At 30.7% G+C, this 18,931-nt stretch overlaps 1 protein-coding gene and 1 long non-coding RNA gene across 2 annotated transcripts in view; one reads left to right on the top strand and one right to left on the bottom strand.

Moving 5' to 3' along the window:
* The window catches only part of LOC147814106 (uncharacterized), an 80,489-nt gene that overhangs the window by 35,181 nt on the left and 26,377 nt on the right, over window positions 1-18,931 (top strand). The window lies entirely within an intron of this gene.
* Window positions 4,445-16,785, bottom strand: LOC107454654 (uncharacterized). The gene is made up of 5 exons (XM_016071916.4): window positions 16,584-16,785; window positions 12,142-12,275; window positions 10,486-10,701; window positions 9,370-9,408; window positions 4,445-5,561 (listed from the first exon to the last, which is right to left on the bottom strand). The coding sequence occupies exons 2-5, from the start codon at window positions 12,253-12,255 to the stop codon at window positions 5,442-5,444; spliced, it is 489 nt and encodes a 162-aa protein (XP_015927402.1). The 5' UTR covers window positions 12,256-12,275; window positions 16,584-16,785; the 3' UTR covers window positions 4,445-5,441.

Here is an 18,931-nt window from a genome sequence, read left to right as displayed (position 1 = left end):
TTCTCTCAACAATCTTTTTATTACTTTCAAAAATTTAGAGTAAACTTCTCGGTTTACTCTAGTTCCTCCTAAATTCACTTTTTTGTAAATTTTGAATTTCAAAATACTACCGAAGATTAAACAGAATTTGTGATGTAAAGTTCCTCTCCCGGTGTAGCGTCTTCTTAACCCCTTCTTCTCGCTCCCGTGAATATGACGGGGTGAGTTTTTGCTCGCTATTTCTCGCTCCCGTGATATTGACGGGCTGGAGTGTTCAGTAGTAATGCGCCAATAAGAATAAAACTAATTCATTTCTTTTTCCCGGAAAACATTTTATTTATCATTTTACGCACCATATAGCAGTACCGGGATATTTTTTTTAAGGTAATTGTAAATAGTTAGTTTATTTTTAACTGGATACTAGCACTAATCAAATACGTGTATTTGGCAAAATAGGCACTTTTATGACCGTCTTCTTGAAAATTAATCGATCGTTAAGGGGTTAAACCAACAAACTTAAGAAGCATTCTATGATATCGCTTCCTTCTGGATTGGAAACGCATTGATAGATAAAGCAACTGGTACTATGGCGAAATTCTTAAATAATTTTAAAGTTGGCGAGAACGTACCAAAAATAATCTCTAAATAAGGCTTTGGAGAAAGGTTTTTCTGTTGTGATTGATAGTGAAGATTGAAGCCACGAGAAGGGAAATAAAGAGAGAAGTTGTCGAAGTGGCACTAAAACTGATTACTGAATGGGCACTAAATTAACATTTCCTGAGAAGAGATGAAGTTATTTTAACCCTTTATAAAGTTGTGGGGAATATACTTTCCAACAACTTCATTAATTTTTAATTGTTGATAGGAAACTATTTTCCCACTTATGATTTATGCTGTCATTAACTGGTAACTTCAGAAAATACAAATCGTATATTTCCAAATGTATGCCCATCCGTGCATAAGCAGAAAAATACGCTTTTTATTTGGAAATTCACCCAAAATTTATAAACTCGTTTATAAACTGACGTAAAAAAAATTCGGCATGCTACTCTTGAAAATAAAAGTTTATCACTTCTCTTATGTTTGCATAGTGCATAAAAGAAGCAAGGAAGCATTTTTCCTTATATAATTAAAAATGACTTTAATTTTTGCAAACTTTTACAACTAATTAAAATGCTAATTGATTGTGCAGTTTCCCCATATTGCTACATTAAACGACATCAGCTTTATGAGAACTGATGATATTTTCGTAATTAATCTTTTCTTTAAAAAAAAAAATTACAACTTACAGCTTTTTACGAATTCTTCGAAAAAATCGCAAAATAAACTCCATCTGTGAAAGATGATTAGATTAATCGCTTTAAATCACAATAAATCACCACTTAATTAAGTAGCAGCAAACCTATTTTAAAGATTAAAGAGGTTTAAAATTAACAATTGTTGCATTAATATTTATTAAAAAATGCTTCTTATAACAATGTCAAACTACTTGTCTAATAATTTGTTATTGTCAGTAAATATCTATTATTTGTTTAACAACAATATTCAATGTTTCAAATAAACTTTGCTTTGTTGCAGATTGGTTGGTTATAAAATATTTAAGTTCCTTGAAAATGCATGTAAAATGTTAACATAATAAATTTTTAAGACAAATTTATCAACGTTTTTAGGTATAAAGTTGCGATTTCGGAAAAGAGTACATTATTATTAAAACAATTTGTTTAAAAAAAGCTTAATTTTAAAATGTTTTAATTTGTACCCACAACACGTTATTAATAAAGAGAAATAAAATATGAGGTTTTTTTTAAACCAGAAAACCTTTTTTAAAAGAATGTAATTTTTTAAACATTATTTTAACAAAACTTTATCATTGAAATATTTTTTTTCTAATTTTTAGAGCGAAATTTTGGGTATTTTTACTAAATAAACTTATAATTTTTTTTTTTAATCCGCTGAATTCAAATTTTGAACCCTCAAATGAAGGAGTGTCATGAAATGTTCTCAACACTTAAAACAGCTCATACCGAATTACTAGTACCCTTTATTCGCTTAGATCTGTGATAAAAATTAAACTGACTGGAATATTAGAGTTATACCGGGGTTAGACAAAATTACGAAAATATTTCTATGCTTATTCATTTATTTTCATGTTTCTCAAAAAATACTCAGAGAATTACTTTTATAACTTCAGAAGTCTTTAGATGTGATTTCCCACACTTATCAATGAAGTTTGGGAACTGTCCGTGCATCAGAAAGGTCCTGGGTTCGAATCCCGGGCAAGGCATGGATGTTTCTTTCTCTCTCTCTGTGTTCTATCTCCTTTCTCCTTTGTGTGTGAATGTGACCCGCCCGGGTTGTGGGTCACATTCATATATATATTGGGTATAAACGGGTTGTGGTTGTGTGAATGGCGTGGCAGAAGTCGAATTCCTGGCCATAGATGGCGCCACTGAAAAACAGGAACAATCGCACCCCCGCTGCCTAAAACAGGCATACGACAAAACAAAAAATCAATGAAGTTTAAATTTTTCAGAGGTTTGAGGGACCAGAAATAAATTACAAATCAAAAAGCATGTTTTTAAACACCCTATACCAAAAAAAAAAAAAAAAAAAAGAAAATATATATATATTATAAAGCTTGTAACTTGTATCAATTACTTTGATTATTATATAAGGTAATTGCACAAAATTTTGAAAACCTAGCTTAGATAGTCATAATCTTCAAAATCATATTTTTTCCTTACGTTTTCTTACAATAGCTGTAGTAATATACAATGAAAAAAACCAAAACGAAAATTAGAGCAATTTTCAATTAATAACGAAAATATCATTTTGAACTATGAAAATAATTTGATAATTTGTTTAAAAGTAGCGAAATATTAAAGTAATTCTATTATATTGCGCATAAGCGGGAAGCGTTTTAAAATGTTTTTGTTCATAAATTTGTTTTGAATCGTATTTGGTAACCTCTGAAAAGAGTCTTGAAAATATAAAAAGTTTCTGTCAATTTTCAAAGTAGATTTTGTACTTCTTTTAAGAAAGCTATAAATGATAAAAGGTTTTCCACAAATTTTAGTTCCTATAATATCACAAAATTTTATTATAAATGATAACATTCTAAAATGAAGGTCCGGACAACAAAATGTGATTGTAAAAGGAAAGAGAACACGTAAAATAGAACATTTATTACGGAATGGAACTATATAAGGCTAATGTCATTTTTAAGAAATCGAAGTCAAAAGCGTGAAATATAATTTGTGGAAAACACCTTATCAGTCACAGTTTTCTTTTATTTTTATCTCTCTCTAAATTTACAAAAAACAACTTGGAAAACTGGTACTTACTTTTTACATTTTCAAAATATTCCTCACATCTTGCACAATTTTTAACAAATTATGTTCCTATTTTAAAATAATTTATTTATTATTAATTAAAATTTTTACTTCAAAAATTTTCTCAATTGTTATTGCTTATTTCTAAAGTTATAAGAACGTCAGCAAAAAATTAAAAGCAAAATATCAGTAAAAAAATTATTTTTTTTAATAAAAATTTCTATATCTCAAATATATTTACAAGGAATTACAAAATTTTATGCTGTTATCTCATATAATAATCCAAGTAAATGTTACAAGTTCCAAGCTTATTACTACATTTTGTTTTATATCAAGCAGTGAGCGTTAATTTAAAAGAAAATCCAAATATATGCCGAGAAAAATAAATAACAATTTGTATAAAAAAGGTTTTAGTCAGAAGTAAACTACTTTCATAGCATACCTGTGTATATCGATAGCATATAGTGGACAGTTAACGAATTTTTATAGTTTTTTGTATTGATGAAGACTTTTGAAACTTGTTTTATATCAAGCAGTGAGCTTCAATTTAAAAGAAAATACAAATATATGCCGAGGTTGTTTTAGTCCGAAACAAGCCACTTTCAGAGCATATAAAATCGATAACATAGAGCGGACAATTTGAGGATTTTATATAAACTTGTTTTATATTACAAAGTAAGCGTAAATTTTAAAATAAATTACAAATATATGCCAAGAAAAATGAAATGTTTTTTTACAAAATTTTAAACATTTTTATAATTATAAACAGGAAAATTATAAACAACAAAACCCTATATAAAAAGTTTTTTTTTTTAATAGGGTGTTCAAAAACAACTATTTTTTTTTTCATAATTTATTCTCTTTCTTCGAACATATGTAAGCTTTAGAACTTCAACGAAATCTCATGGCCTAAAGACATCTAAAAATACAAAATGATTCTCCAACTACTTCCAGAGTAATACGAAAAATTACTTAATATAGAAGTGTTTCTATAATGCTTTCCCACCCATGTTGTAACAGCACGTTTAAAAAGAACAGAAAAATATTTCCAATGCGGTAACATTTTGCTTTTAAAATTTTATTGGAAATCTTCCTAAAAAGATTTTGCTAGGAAAAAAAAACTGCGAGGACTATTCAATATAAAAATTTTTTTATTCAATTCCTAATGCGTCAAATTTTACATAAAGTTTTCAAAATTTTCTTTTACAAAGTTGACAGAATAACGAAATAAAAGTTTAAAGAATATAATACTAAATGTTATATTTTTTTATCCACAGATATGTTTTATGTTCTAAAAATCCATGAAACAAAAACCCATCTTATAAAAAATGCGTCACACATTTAGAGAAAAGAATTAAATGTAACATTAAGGTTAACAAAATTTCCTCATGCAAAGTTTACCCCATTTTAATTTTTTAATCTCGTTTTCCCTTTTCTCATGATCTCTAATACAATTTAAACGAAAAAAAAATTTTTTTTCTTCTTTCAATTAGCAAGAAGTAAAAGACTTATTTGGTAAATTTTAATATTTTCCTTTTCCCCTAAATCCCTGGGACGAAATCAAGCTCAAAAACATACCTAATAATATGCTTTACTGATCATAATAAAATATAATTTACTAATTTTCAAAACTGACAAAATATTTATAAGCTAATAAATTAATTATTTTTCTGTCTACAACTTTAATCCTAATTCTCAAAATGTATGATTAAAATTTGAACATAAAGGCGTTTTTTTATATTGAGAAAGAAGATTACTTTATGTAACAGATCAATTTAGTATTTTTTTTAATTTTTCAAAATTTCAATTTTGTGAAGTTTACAAAATTTTCACAATCTACGATTCTTATTTAAGTGGACTCACGTTCTTTTTGCTCAAAACTCTTGAAAGCAAATATATTAATTAATATTGAAAATACAGGTGAATAAATAAAACGTAGAAAAACTTCATCACACTCCGTTTAAGGGACTATAAACTTTGTCTCATAAACGCAAGATGATGAAACTGATTGCTTAAGAATTTTAGGTTTACACGCAGAAAGTTAAATTAAGTTGAAGAGTAATTTCTATGTGAAAAAATTTGAACAATACATTAGAAAAGCCATAAATATGTAGAATATTTTAAGTAGGATCAATAACAGAGTTTCGGCAGATTCCAGCTAGTCGCCCGAGTCAATGGCAATCTTCTGTTTCTATAAGGCAAGCTAGTATAAAACAATATGTGATCCATGTTTCGATAGTCATAATATTCCTGTAACGAAAAAATTAAAAACATATTATGTTTAGGTTTTAATTATACAAAAAAAAAAAAAAATACTTAAGCTTTGTATCATTTTAACCCGTTCAGGACCAACGAAAGGAGGAAGAAGTCCTTCCTCAAATGCCTTCTCTCGTTGTTAAGATGGTTGTCACGTGATTCAAGGACGATTGTTTGCTGCAGCTGATCTGTGCTTGGCACAATAAAACTCAATAAAAATGGTTGTATGGTGCCGAGCATTTGGATGTAGAGAAAAATTCATAAGAGGAGGACCTTTTATAATTCACAAGCATAATTTTAATACTTTTGAATACATTTCTAGTCATTTCATTGCAATTTCTATAACTTGATGAGACGCTATGAAATGAAGTCATTAAATTTTCACTTGTGAAACTTATTTTTCATATTTTATTTTAATTAGTAGATCACAACTTAGTAGTCAACATTTGTAGGCATTTTCATTGCAATTAAATTCAAAATTCTTTTGAAAATTTGGAACGATTTATTTTTTTCCTTTGAAGCTTGTTTCATTGGAATTGGTGCAGTATTTTGACGCGAATATTTTGCATACAATCATCATCATCATAGTTGGCCAGACAGCCCAATGTGAGCTAATGCCTTCCTCTGAAGATTTCTCCACGACGACTTCCGATTTATCTTTGATCTCCAATTTTTTTCATTAATAGCGAGAAAATCAGACTCCACTGAGTCAGCCCATCTCAACCGCGGCCTTCCCCGCTTTCTTTTTCCAGTGGGTCTAAAAAGCAGTATCTTTTTTATTGTGTTGTCGTCACTCATTCGAATAACGTGGGCGATCCAATTCATTCTATTTATTTTTATGTATTTAATATCCAGGTTGTTTATAAATCTTGTATATAAATTTTGCATACAAATCACTCTTTATTTTAAATCTATAATTTATATCAATATAAATAAATAAGTAGCTTATAATATACTTCTTAATAATACTCTAGCTTTTATTTCTGAATTAATTGCCCAGAATTTTTTGCTGTTTTAAAATAGAATGCTGTTTTTAATAATTTTGAAATAAATTTACAAAAACACTTTTGTACTTATAATAAATATATTGTACTTATAAAAATAAATCGTACTTATAATTAATTATTATAAAATTTGTTCTTTTAAAGGGCATATAGTTGTTTGGATCAAAAAGTTAAGCAGTCATAAAATGAGTTTCGCCAGTACAGAAAATTTTGAAGCAGGGAAATTAGTATTTAGAAATATTATTTTGATTTAACATACTGTGTGTGTTGAAATTAAGAGAGTTTTGTAGCCTCAATTTTTGGTGGCGCGGTAGTTTATTCTTTCAACATTTTGAAAATAAAAAAGAAAATCTTTCCCTTTTTAATGATCAGTGAAATGTTTTATATGAATTGTAACAAGTTGAATAACAAGGTAACTATTAACAGGTTAAACAACTGGTGCTAAGTATATTCTCGTACAAAATTTTGTAATACTTAAGCAAAAAGACAAGTATTAAAATTAAAAATTGTTATTTTACTTCAGTGTTCTTAATTTCCTTCCTGGCAACTTTTTTTATTATTTTTAAAAAAATTCTTATTGTCATCTAGATTTTTTTTCTTATTTAAATTATTAGAATTAAAGAAAAAGCAATGTGGAAAGATATTTTATCACTCTATTCAGGATATAATATAAAAAAAGCGTGGGATGAAGTGTTTTTGAAAGCAAAAAAATAAATTGTTGAGATCTAGTTGTTTTTTTCTTGTTTTTTAATTTCGAACGAGTCTTTATTTTTATTCATTTCTTATGATGTTTTTAACATAAATAATACATAGAAATTATCGATGGCAATAAAATTTCTATTTTTTATTTTAGTATTTCATTCGTGATTTTTTTTTTAGTGTTTTAGTATTTGAAATTAATAATTAGTAGTACGTGCATTGCAATGTATTTTGATTTGAAATTTTCTTTCTTTGCAATCGCTAATAAAATAAGGTAAACATTCAAAATTACAAAAAGTGAGGAAAAAATCTTAAGGTATTTTAATAAATTTTCATTTTCGATGCTAGCGTCAGCTAAAAAATTTTCACCAAAAAGACAACCCTTCTACCAGTTCATCTTTGAACAAGTATTCAAAGGTTAAACAATATACTGACTAACTCTACTGACTATTTATACTCAGGTACTCTAATGTGCGATGAAACATGAGAGTACTAAATTGAATTCACATCCATATGATCATGGGTCGTCGCTGGAGTCAAAAAGGCTCGTCTCATATTTGATACTATGATATATAGACCGTACTGAACTGGTTACAGGCTAAATACTGTGGTTTAACCCACTGACGGTTCTGCACGTAAAAAGTCGTATTTTAACCTGCATAGCAAAACCGGTTTTTCCATGTTAATAGAAAGGGGAATAGTGTATAGGAGAGAAACATTCTCCCAATTTTGCTCCCTAGAGCTGGCCTCTGTACTTCACCGCACGCCAACCTTTACTGTTAATCACATTTATGAGAAAAATCCTTCATTGTTATTTTATATATAGATATACTGTAATTATCAGCCACACAAATAATATTTTGGAAACATCGACATTTAAAAATTAATGTGGGAACTATACTTTCCCACGGACTTGGGGTTGAAGAAGTAATTCATCAAATTCACTATTATAGAATTATTTAAAAAATATTTCCAGTGGAATTGTAAAAGATAGAAGGGATGAATGTGTTATTAAGTTAGAACGAATAAAATAAAAATTGGATTTATAAATTACATGCCTTATATTTTATCTAAATATATTTTATAAACATTTTTATTTTTAAATTTATTTTCTATTTTTTTTCATTTAATTAATTATTGTTTGCCTTTTTGGCGATATTTTTAAAAATTCGTGATTTATTCTCCTGCTAGTTATTTAGTTTTGTTTGCATCATGTTTTGAATAACGAGTCAGTAAATTTAGCTTCTCTGAATTCCAAGTTATACTTAAGAAAAGTCGCAACGAACTTAATTGATTAACTTAGGAACTGTAATTGATTGTCATTTTAAACAAATTAACAAATTCAATTTTATACAAAGTAATTTTAAACAAACTAATAAATAAACAAACAAATGCATAGCTCTGCCTAGAATGTAATAATCCTTATAAATCTTATAATTTATATATTTATTTCCAAATGCTAGTGTCCCGCAGTGGATTGATCATTAAGACACGGTTCCCAGCAGATCACCAAAGTCAAGCATCACTGGCTACGGTCAGTGTGCGGGTGGGTGACCACTTGGATCAGTCTGCGTAGGGACCGTGGGTTTGCGGTATTGGACCTCTTTAAACTGTTCTACCGTAAAGTGCTCGACTTCGCGTGCAGGTCGTCGGGCTACCGAAGCGAGGGTGTCATCCCCTCTGCAGAGGATCAAAATTGTGATAGCATGTCTTCGGATCATCCTCAGGGGTGTTTCCCAGACCGTCGCCAATAGCCCATCGTGCTGCTCTAGTGTGACGTAAATTAACTGCAACAACCAAATGCTAGTTTTACAAATGACAATTGCTTCATCTACATGTATGAGGCGAAAAGTCATGGAGAAATTAAAAAGAGAGTAGAAAGTTGTGAAAAACCTTTTTAGAGAATAATGTCAGTTTTGATTCGCTTTTAGATTAAATTGCTTTAAAAAAAAACAGTTCAAAATAGAATTGAATGAATTCTATTTACCATCTGATTAAAAAACGCATCTAAATCTTATGACCTCTGACATTCACTGAAATCGTGTGACTTAAGACATCAGTTTACTTTAATCGGGAAAAGATAAAATTTATCTACCTACCTCAGCAATGAGACAAGTGAAAGTATTTTCCTGCTGGATCTGAAAAATAAAACGAAACTAATTATTAGCAACCTATACTAATACGAAATAATAATTGTATGTGGAATTTTTCTTTCTCCTTACTATACAATATATTTTGGAAAATACCTTTATATTGCAGAGTATAAGTCAGTCATTCGGCTCTAAAGAAATAAGTATACTCTGAAGATTTAAATATTGTTACTATAATACAGGGTGCATGCTGTCCTTAGAAAACTTTGAAAGTGTAAGCAAAGAAATAAAGAAAAAAAAAGAATAATAAGTTTGTATTAACCGCTACACTTATATAAATAAATTTAAGCTGCAACGCTTATAGACTGCTGGCCACCGAAATTGAAACACCAAGAAAGACAAGAGATATCACAACAAAATTTATTTTGTAGATAACATGTTGACCAAGTATCAAATTATTACATTTATAGACTTCTGTGAGGTGTGGTTCCTGCCAAAATCAGTAGCCAGAGTAGCCACCATTGTTGTAGATCACCGCTGCCACACGCCTCGGCATTGATTCAAAGAGACTTTGTGTGTGTTCTTGGGGTGCAGCACACCAAGCAGCTTTCACACGTTGCCAAAGTTGATCTGGTGTGGCAGCTGGTGATGTAATCTGGGTCAATCGTTGAGCAGTCATGGACCACATGTTTTCTATCGGTGAAAGATCCAGAGAGCGAGCTGGCCAGGGAAGCAATTCAATCTGACGATTGACGAATAACCCTTGGGTAATGCGTGCCACATGTGGTAGCGTATTATCCTGTTGAAATATGGCTGTGGGCACGCTCTGAAGGTAAGGAAGGACAACTGATTCCAGCACCACGGAGATGTAGCGCTGGCTTTTTAAAATACCGGCAATGCGTACTAGAGGAGTGCGAAAGCGATACCCGGTGCAGGACTAGTGTGGCGGTGCATAACGCAGCTGTTCAGGTAAAAAATCAACATCAACAATCAGAAGAGCAACATCTTCTCTCCACGCCAATAGCCCATTGTGCAGCTCTAGTGCGACGTAAATAAAGTACCTACCAAAGTACCTCAAATAATAAAGATTTTTATAAATAAATAGCTATAATTTCAAATTCTTACTTCCGGGGCTCTTAGAGGTAACTCTCTCGTATCTTGAAAACTTTTTAGACAAACAGGAAATACTCTAGAAAGAGGGTGGTAACGTAAATCCAAGAGATATCGTCTAGTATAATGTATCTTGCGATTTTCAAGCATCTCTGGTTCAGTGATGTCTATCCTTGGGTTATTATGGTTTATCCAAGATGAATCAGTTGCTTTTTCAATGTTAATTGATTTCTGAGAAAAGTGCATAAGTACATATTAATAAAACGTGTATGTTTTGAATTCTCATTCAGTTAAGAGTGGCGAGCACATGCGTATAAAAATATTCAACAGTATGCAAAAATACTAAAAATTAAAATGCGTAAGTTTTTATAGAACAATTAAAAATAACTTTAAAAGTTAATTAAATTTATTTGTATCTTTTTAAAAAAAAATATTCTCCGTAAAAATTGCCAATTTGTTCATTATTTAAGATCACTTTTCAGGAGATAAAATATAAGGTGTCCCTAAATTGATAAGACAAACTTTAAGGCGTATGAATTCAGATACTGGTTCGCTTATAAGGTTCATCACAACCCTGTAGATGGTTATACAGCGTAGAGCTAGATCTCAAGAGCATTAAAAAAATTAATTAAATTTTGGCGGACCATATGGTGTCATATCAGACAACATCAAAACCAACGAAAAATGGAAAAATGAAGGTGTGAAACGAAACTAGAAAAACCACAGAAGCCGAAGGGATAAAATGATGAAAAGTAGAACCAAAGGTCGAACTGACAAAAAATATTCCTTGTCATCAATGCGACATTGGCTACATCGGGCAAACTGGACGCGCTTAAAAATTTAGACGTAAAGAACACGATTGATATGTCAGTTATCAAGAATACGAGAAATCATAAATTGCTGCTCATTGTTAGGATCTTGGGCATAAATTAAATTTCGGCAATGACAAAATTACTTCCACCCCAGTCGCATTAGCTCAACTTGATGCCCTGGAATCTTGTTTTATTTATATGAATGCTGATTCCCTTGTTAACGACATTAGTTCCTCACCATCGTTTTTTTATCTTTTTGTCTCTCGGCTACTCAGGTTTTTCTTGTTTTGTTTCTCACCTATATTTATCATTTTTTGTTGGCAACTTAAAGTTTTTTTTTTCATTTTATTTCACATGACTTTGGTTTTTCTTATTTACATCTGCAAAGTCTTGAAAATGGGCTCCTATTTTCGAAGTGTTTGAAACATATCAATTGCTATTTGCTATCTATACATTTTTGCTTCAGTTTCTTTTAATTATTTATTTGATGTTATTACACCTAACTCCTCTCTATTCGTCAAATTTGAATGACCTTTTTTCCCCACTTTTTCCCATTTAAATTATAATATGAAAACGTTAATGTGTATATCTCTTGAGCTTAATTTTTTTACTAGAATTCTTAATACATACATATTAAATAGAGTTTTTAATACATACATATTAAAGTTGGTGATAACGGATCACCTTGTGTGAAGCTTAGGACACATTAATTTATTCGTAATGCAACTGTTTACAAAACATCTTTATTTTATTTATTAAAAATAGATTTAATTAAAAGAGTAAATTAATAATCTATCTATCACGTTTCTAAATCAAACTGCTGAATATTTTTTCGAAATGCGAAAGGCTATTTACTCACAATTGTTTCGATCTTGAAAGAATTTAAAAACAAATCTGTCGTCTCTTGATCAAACATCGCCTTTTCTTCATTTGCCTCAACGTTTTCGCTTTGTTCCATTTTATCTGTTTCCATTGATTACAATGATTTTTATTCTGAAATGAATTTATTATTAATACAAAGCCACTTTTTCTTGACATTAAAATGTAGACTCTTTAACCCATGCCAAACTTAATTCCTTACAAGGGTTAAATACAAAAACATAATGCAAGAAAAAAAAATTAGCTTTCCTGAGTTTTCTAATCCAATTTTTTTAGAATGATAAAAAATATATATATTTTATTTTTTATATCGACATTTTTTAAAAGAGAGTTGAAAAAGCAAAATTTATCTCAATTACCACCAAACGAGAACTTGACTTAAAATAATACACCTAAAAGGAATAAAATAAGCTTTTTCCAAGAGACTAGTCGGAATCGTTTTTCCAAAAGACTAACTAAAAAGGAGATATATTTTTAACACTTCAAAAATAAAGAACCTAGGTCTCATCACTTTCATAAGAAAAAATGCCATGTAATTAAAAAAAATTTATGATTTTGTTAAGAATTCTATATCATGTTAAGCATTATTGACTTAAAAAAGTGTTGTAAATAGTCCATATAATAACCAATTGCAGTGTGGAAAGTCCCGCAGTGGACTGATCGTTAAGACACGGTTCCCAGCTGATCACCGAAGTCAAGCATCACTGGCTGCGGTCAGGTGACCACTTGGATCAGTGTGCGTAGGGACCGAGGGTGTGCGGTATTGGTCCTCGTTAAACTGTTCTACCGTAAACTGCTCGACTTCGCGTGCACGTCGTCGGGCTACCGAAGCGGGGGTGCCATTCCCTCTGCAGATGATCAAAATTGAGATGGCATGTCTTCGGATCATCCTCAGAGATGTTTCCCAGACCGTCGCCAATAGCCCATTGTGCAGCTCTAGTGCGACGTAAATGAACAACAACAAGCACTGTGTAAAATTGTTAACTAGAACGAAGACTAGATGATCGAAACTATAATGACTATACAAGATCGACTGGTTGGCATAGTGATCAAGGAGCTGGCCTCAGACCAGGAAGACACAGGGTTCGAATCTCGTTTCGGGCATAGGTGTAATTTATTTCTCAGTTTTATTTGCCTATGTTTTATGTCTATGTTGTACAGTTTTATGTGCCTATGAAAAAGTGAATAACAATACCACCTGTTAGACATTATTTGTTTGGAATAAATAAAGGACCAACGAAATGTTCGCTCGAATAATACCAGAAAATTGTTTTGTCAAAAATGAAGAAGTTTAGTAAAATTTGAGTATCCATTTTTTACTATGTACTTTTGTATGGCCAAATAATCTTAACAATATTTTACCTAATAGTTATATATTAGTGAAAATATCTCTTATGGCAGTTCGTACCAGTTCCACTTAATTTAAATATACATGTAATGTAGCTCTTATCAGCAGAAAATACTATAATTATTAAACAAAACAAAAAACTTACGCTTTCATAGAAGACTAAATAAAGAAGGAAGAAAGAAGTAGAAAAAAAGAAATAATTTTTGACAAACTTAACAACAAAATGTTTTTAAAATTATTATTTCAATATTTTCTTTAAGTACGCGTCTGTTAATTTATTCGTGTCGGAAAATGGTTAAAATTTCGAATGGCAAGAAAATGACGATCAATTTTGTCTAGAGACCATATTAACTAGTATTATCGTAGAGCTCCACTTTAAATTTCAGCGCGATAGATAAGTGAAAATTCAACTGGGGATAAAATCTATCTACCTTTAGTGATTAAAAAACTGTTGAAACCTAAATTGTCATCTAGAGTTCATTCTGAACGCTCCATCCAAAAATTCCGAATAGATATTGAATACTCGTTCATGAATTGCTTATGTATTTCTTATCCAGCTTTTCAAATCAAAATAAAATAACTAAATTTGCAAATTAAGGAATATGTTTCTCTAATAACCATATTTAACGTTTAAGGGAGTTCTTATTAATTTTCCTTTCAAAGAAAACCATGATTCTGCTGATTTTATTCGTTTTCAGATTATGTATAGACACCGAAAACAAATTCATTACTAGATTAGATAAAGCTCGAGGACTGTGAATTTAACAAAGGAACATAAAATGTAAGTTAAGATAATATTACTATGGAAAGAAAAAATTCATTCCTTTGATTAAATATTTTCAAAATTAATAATATTTTATTGGTTTATACGTTTGCAACTACACCGAAGAGCCATTACATTATGACCACCCTGCTAATAACATGTAAGACCACCTTTAGCCCTCAAAACTGCTAGCACCCGCCGTGGCATTGATTCCACAAGGTGCTGATAGGTAGTCTGAGGTATCTGGTACCAAGCTGCAATTCCCTCACATTGCGAGGGGGTAGCGTGGCAGCACGAATTTGGTTTTCCAAGTAGGACCACAAATGCTCTATTGGATTAAGGTCAGGTGAATTTGGGGGCCAAGACATGACTTGAAAGTCACTGGAATGTTCCTCGAACCAATCTATGACGATTAGACTCTTATGGCATGATGCATTACCCTGTTGGTAAACACCATCCCCCGTATGGAAAAACTGTTGCCATGAATGGGTGAACCTGGTTTGCAACTATGTTCAAGTAGCTTACAGACGTCAGGGATTGTTCTATGAGGATTGTGGATCCTAATGTGCCCCATGATAAAATTGTTCCTGGGCGAGCCCATTGTTATAGATGGAGGGTGGTCATAATGTAATGGCTCTTCGGTGTATTTTTATATAGATATGTTTTATTCACATTGAGAGGAAACTATATCGCAGGAGGAATTCCATCACAAATTCTCTCCATGCGAAATTTAAACTATAGAGAAAGTGCAGATAAAAAGAGTTCAGGCAAACCTAGAGTAACCCATGAAGTTTCAATTGATGAAATTTTTTTTTAAATGCAATTAATACAAACAAATTATTGGAAGAGAACTTCCTCTTTGCGCAATCCTGAGTTATCTTCGCAAAATTTCTTTTTCGTTTTAATATTTTGAAAATTTCTTTTCAGAATATGAAACTTCATGACTTACTTTTTCTACAACTTAAATTACTTTGTGAAAGAGAGGAAGTTTCTATCGTCGTATAGCATCTTCTTACGAACCGACGAACGAACGACGTCTACTATCTTACCGACGCACAGTGAGCCAGAAGACCATGGTCTTTGGCCAAAAGTTAAAATTAAATTTTCAACTAAAATATATGTGTAGGCAGTTTTAATATCGCCCAAATTAAGTATTCATAATCATTCCAAACATATTAATTTACTTTTCGGACCGACAAGAGTACAATGTAGTGAAAAATATGTTTAAAAAAAAATTTTTTTAATGTAACTTTTAAATTTATATTTCAGAAATATATATAGGAATTTCACCTTACTGTTGCATTTTTATCAGAGTAATTAGTCTGAAATTATAGTACAATTTTTCAATTTGTTGGATTAGTTAATACTCTTGACGAACTTATAGTTTATATCTTATCATTTGACATTTTACAATGTTTGAATCACTTTCGAAACTTATCTCCAAAAAGTTCCACGAGGTAATTAGCTAAACTTTTTTTTGTTGACTTCTTAGATGTTTCTTCTTTCGAAAACACCTGCCCCATTTTGACCATATTGCAAAGGTGGACTAAATATACCGAAAAACAAAAATCATGTTTTTTTTCATGTTTTCGCGTTATTTTGTAATATTACTTCGGAAATATAATTTGCTTTTCATTTTTAATATAAAATTACGAAAATTATTATATTTTCATTGCTATATTTAATTATTTAAGCGTACTAAATAATTTTTATTTTATTTTTGCTCGCCATATTTCAACCGCCATTTTTTTTTTTTTTTTGGAATTTTTAGTGTATTTCAAAATTTCAACTATGAATTCAATTAACCTGCACATAAAAACCCCCAAATTTAGAAACAAACTTTATCGAAATACTAATTTTGGCCACGAAACCTTGGATGCTGGCCCACTGTGTGACGACAGAAGTTTGATCATTTAGGGTTCCACAGCCAGAAAAATTGGGAACCGCTGTTTTAGCAAGTCAGTAAAAGAGACAGCAATCTAACATGATACGAGAAAATATAATCAAATATAACAAGAAAATAAAATTATCAAAAGCCAAATAGTTGGACTTATTTTTATTCTTTTATAAGGAAATAATGAGAAATAGTTCTAAAAAGAAAAAGCCTTAAATAATTTAGGCGTAATATTTAAAACTGCCTTTTAAAATTAAAAGAAAATAACAAAAAGAAAGGAATAGTTGATAACGAACTACTTCGATTTAGATAAAACAATGACAGCAGGAAAGTTTGACTATTAATTTATTAAAATTTCAAGAAAATTGATTTGTAAGAGTTTTCTAAAGTAAAAATAATTGATGACGGTTGACTTACAGGCAGAAAATTTCTTTGGACCTCGTAGATTAATTGGAAAATATTCAGTTAAAGTATTATTTGTTTCAAATTAAGTTTTTATTTCTTTCCTCATATTCTTAATGACGCCTTTTCGTGCTTATGACAGTTTTTAAAATTTTGATTTTATCCTTTTTTTTTAATAACTTTTTTTTGGGGAGGGGGGAGGGAATTAATATCTCATTATTAAAAGTTTGAAATATTTACTTAAGAAAGGTAAAAACATTCAAATATTACTTTTTAAGTTATCTAAAGAAAAAGAAATTTTTTATTTTGTCTGACCAAAACGGAGATATTTTCACAGGCACAGATGACACCGTTCTTTTTCGTTTTTGATCAGGGGTTTCCAACTTACATGAGGCCGGGAGCCACAATTAAAAATATCAGTGAAATGGCAGGCCGCAACTGTGTCGAAATTTTATACAGGACTCTTTTATCTTTGAAGGAACATAAAAAATATAACTGTCAGATTTTTACCAAGTTATTCAAAACAAAAGTATTGAATTACAAATAATAATAAATATTTTCTTGAATGCAAAACCAGAGAAATAAAATTTTTTGCACCGTTGGTATGTTAAATTTCACAGAAACGAATAAATGAGTTTTTTTTTAACGAAAGAAATGTCTTTTAAACCCATATAGATTTTTTACGAAAATTTTCTGCACAAAAATGACAATTATATTTTAGTTCGCGGGCCGCCAGTTGGTAACTACTGCTTTAGGTGCTTCAAAAAATAGATTTATTTCGTCGGAGAACTTGTGTTCTGGACACAGCTCGAGGTGCTTAATGGACACAGCACTTAATTCCGTTTTTCTAACTTCTCTAATGTATCTTATTTTTTTAAAGTATCAATTATGGAATCCAATTAAATTCGTTACGTGATGTTTTGTTCATGTGTATAAATCACTTAATATAATTTTATAAAATGGTCTTCTTTAAAAAGACATTAAAAGCCAACAGCTTTTATAAGGTTGTTACGGGTCATATTAATTTATAACAGTAGTATCGGTCAGGAATCAATTGAAACTTGCATTGTCATCAGGCAGGGAGCTTCAATTTAAAATGGGAGTCAACAAGTCGGAAAAGGGTCGATATATAGATTGCAAGATTCTGTCGTTGCTGTTGTAGTTAATTTACGTCGCACTAGAGCTGCACAATGGGCTATTGGCGACGGTCTGGGAAACATCCCTGAGGATGATCCGATGACAAGCCATCACAATTTTGATCCTCTGCAGAGGGGATGGCACCTCTGCTTCTGTAGCCCAACGACCTGCAAGCGAAGTAGAGTACTTTACGGTAGAGCAGTTTAACGAGGACCAATACCGCACACCCTCGGTCCCTACGCACACTGATCCAAGCGCTTACCCACCCGCACACTGACCGCAGCCAGCAAGATTCTGTCGTCATATAAACGAAAGCAAGACTGACTGAAAAGAAAGCAAGTCTGAGTTTATTCAGGGAAGAGACTCAACTCTTGCAACTTTTATTCCGCAACTTGATGCAGTGAAAGAGCTTTTGATTTCTTCATTATTATCGACATAACAGATCGAGGTGGGCCTTGGTCTTCTCCAGACACATTTCTTAAAGCAGGTCTTTTTCCTTTGGTTTTTGTTGACAGTTTCACACCATGATTGTTTTAAAACTCGCACTGACGAAGTCCAGCTATCGAAGGAATTTAAAGTAGTAGTGGGAAAAGAATGATAAAAACAGAATTTTTTCTATATTATCTTCCCATAATAAAGTCATAAGGAAAAATTTAAAGCTTTAAAAAAATCACCTTTTTCAATAATGATAAGCAGAAATTATTTGTTCATCACATAATTTTCATCTCAAAATCTACACGAGAGATTCACACATTTGCTTACACAAAGAAATGAAAACACAATATTTGCCTTTCTATTTTTATTGTTTTCAAGTCTGTATTTAAGGTATTGAAATAAACAAAATCAGTTCAAATATAAAACGAAAATATACAATAATATATAAAAAATATCAAATATCAAATAATTTTTTTTTTTTTTTACAAATTTAAAAAAATGAGTATTGGTAAATTCAATTGAAGATTCAAAACAGATGAAATTCATACAAAGATTCTGTTCACAAATAAGACATATGTGATTATATCAAGGCATTTATTTTTTACGCTATCTGGCATGCCCATTGTTTTTTCTATTATAATTTTAAAGAAACGAAGAAAAAAATAACTATTTGCTTCAAGTAATGGTTTCAGAAAATAATAAAAACTAATTTTATGGATATTGACTGCGGCAAACATTAAAGAATTTCTGTTTACTAGTCTAATTTTAACGGGAAGAGAATTTTAGTCCTT

Source organism: Parasteatoda tepidariorum, chromosome 3 (assembly GCF_982258835.1).
Source record: "Parasteatoda tepidariorum strain Cologne lab strain chromosome 3, Ptep-v5.0, whole genome shotgun sequence".
Classification (NCBI taxonomy): domain Eukaryota; kingdom Metazoa; phylum Arthropoda; class Arachnida; order Araneae; family Theridiidae; genus Parasteatoda; species Parasteatoda tepidariorum.
This window is presented reverse-complemented; position numbering and strand designations above follow the sequence as displayed.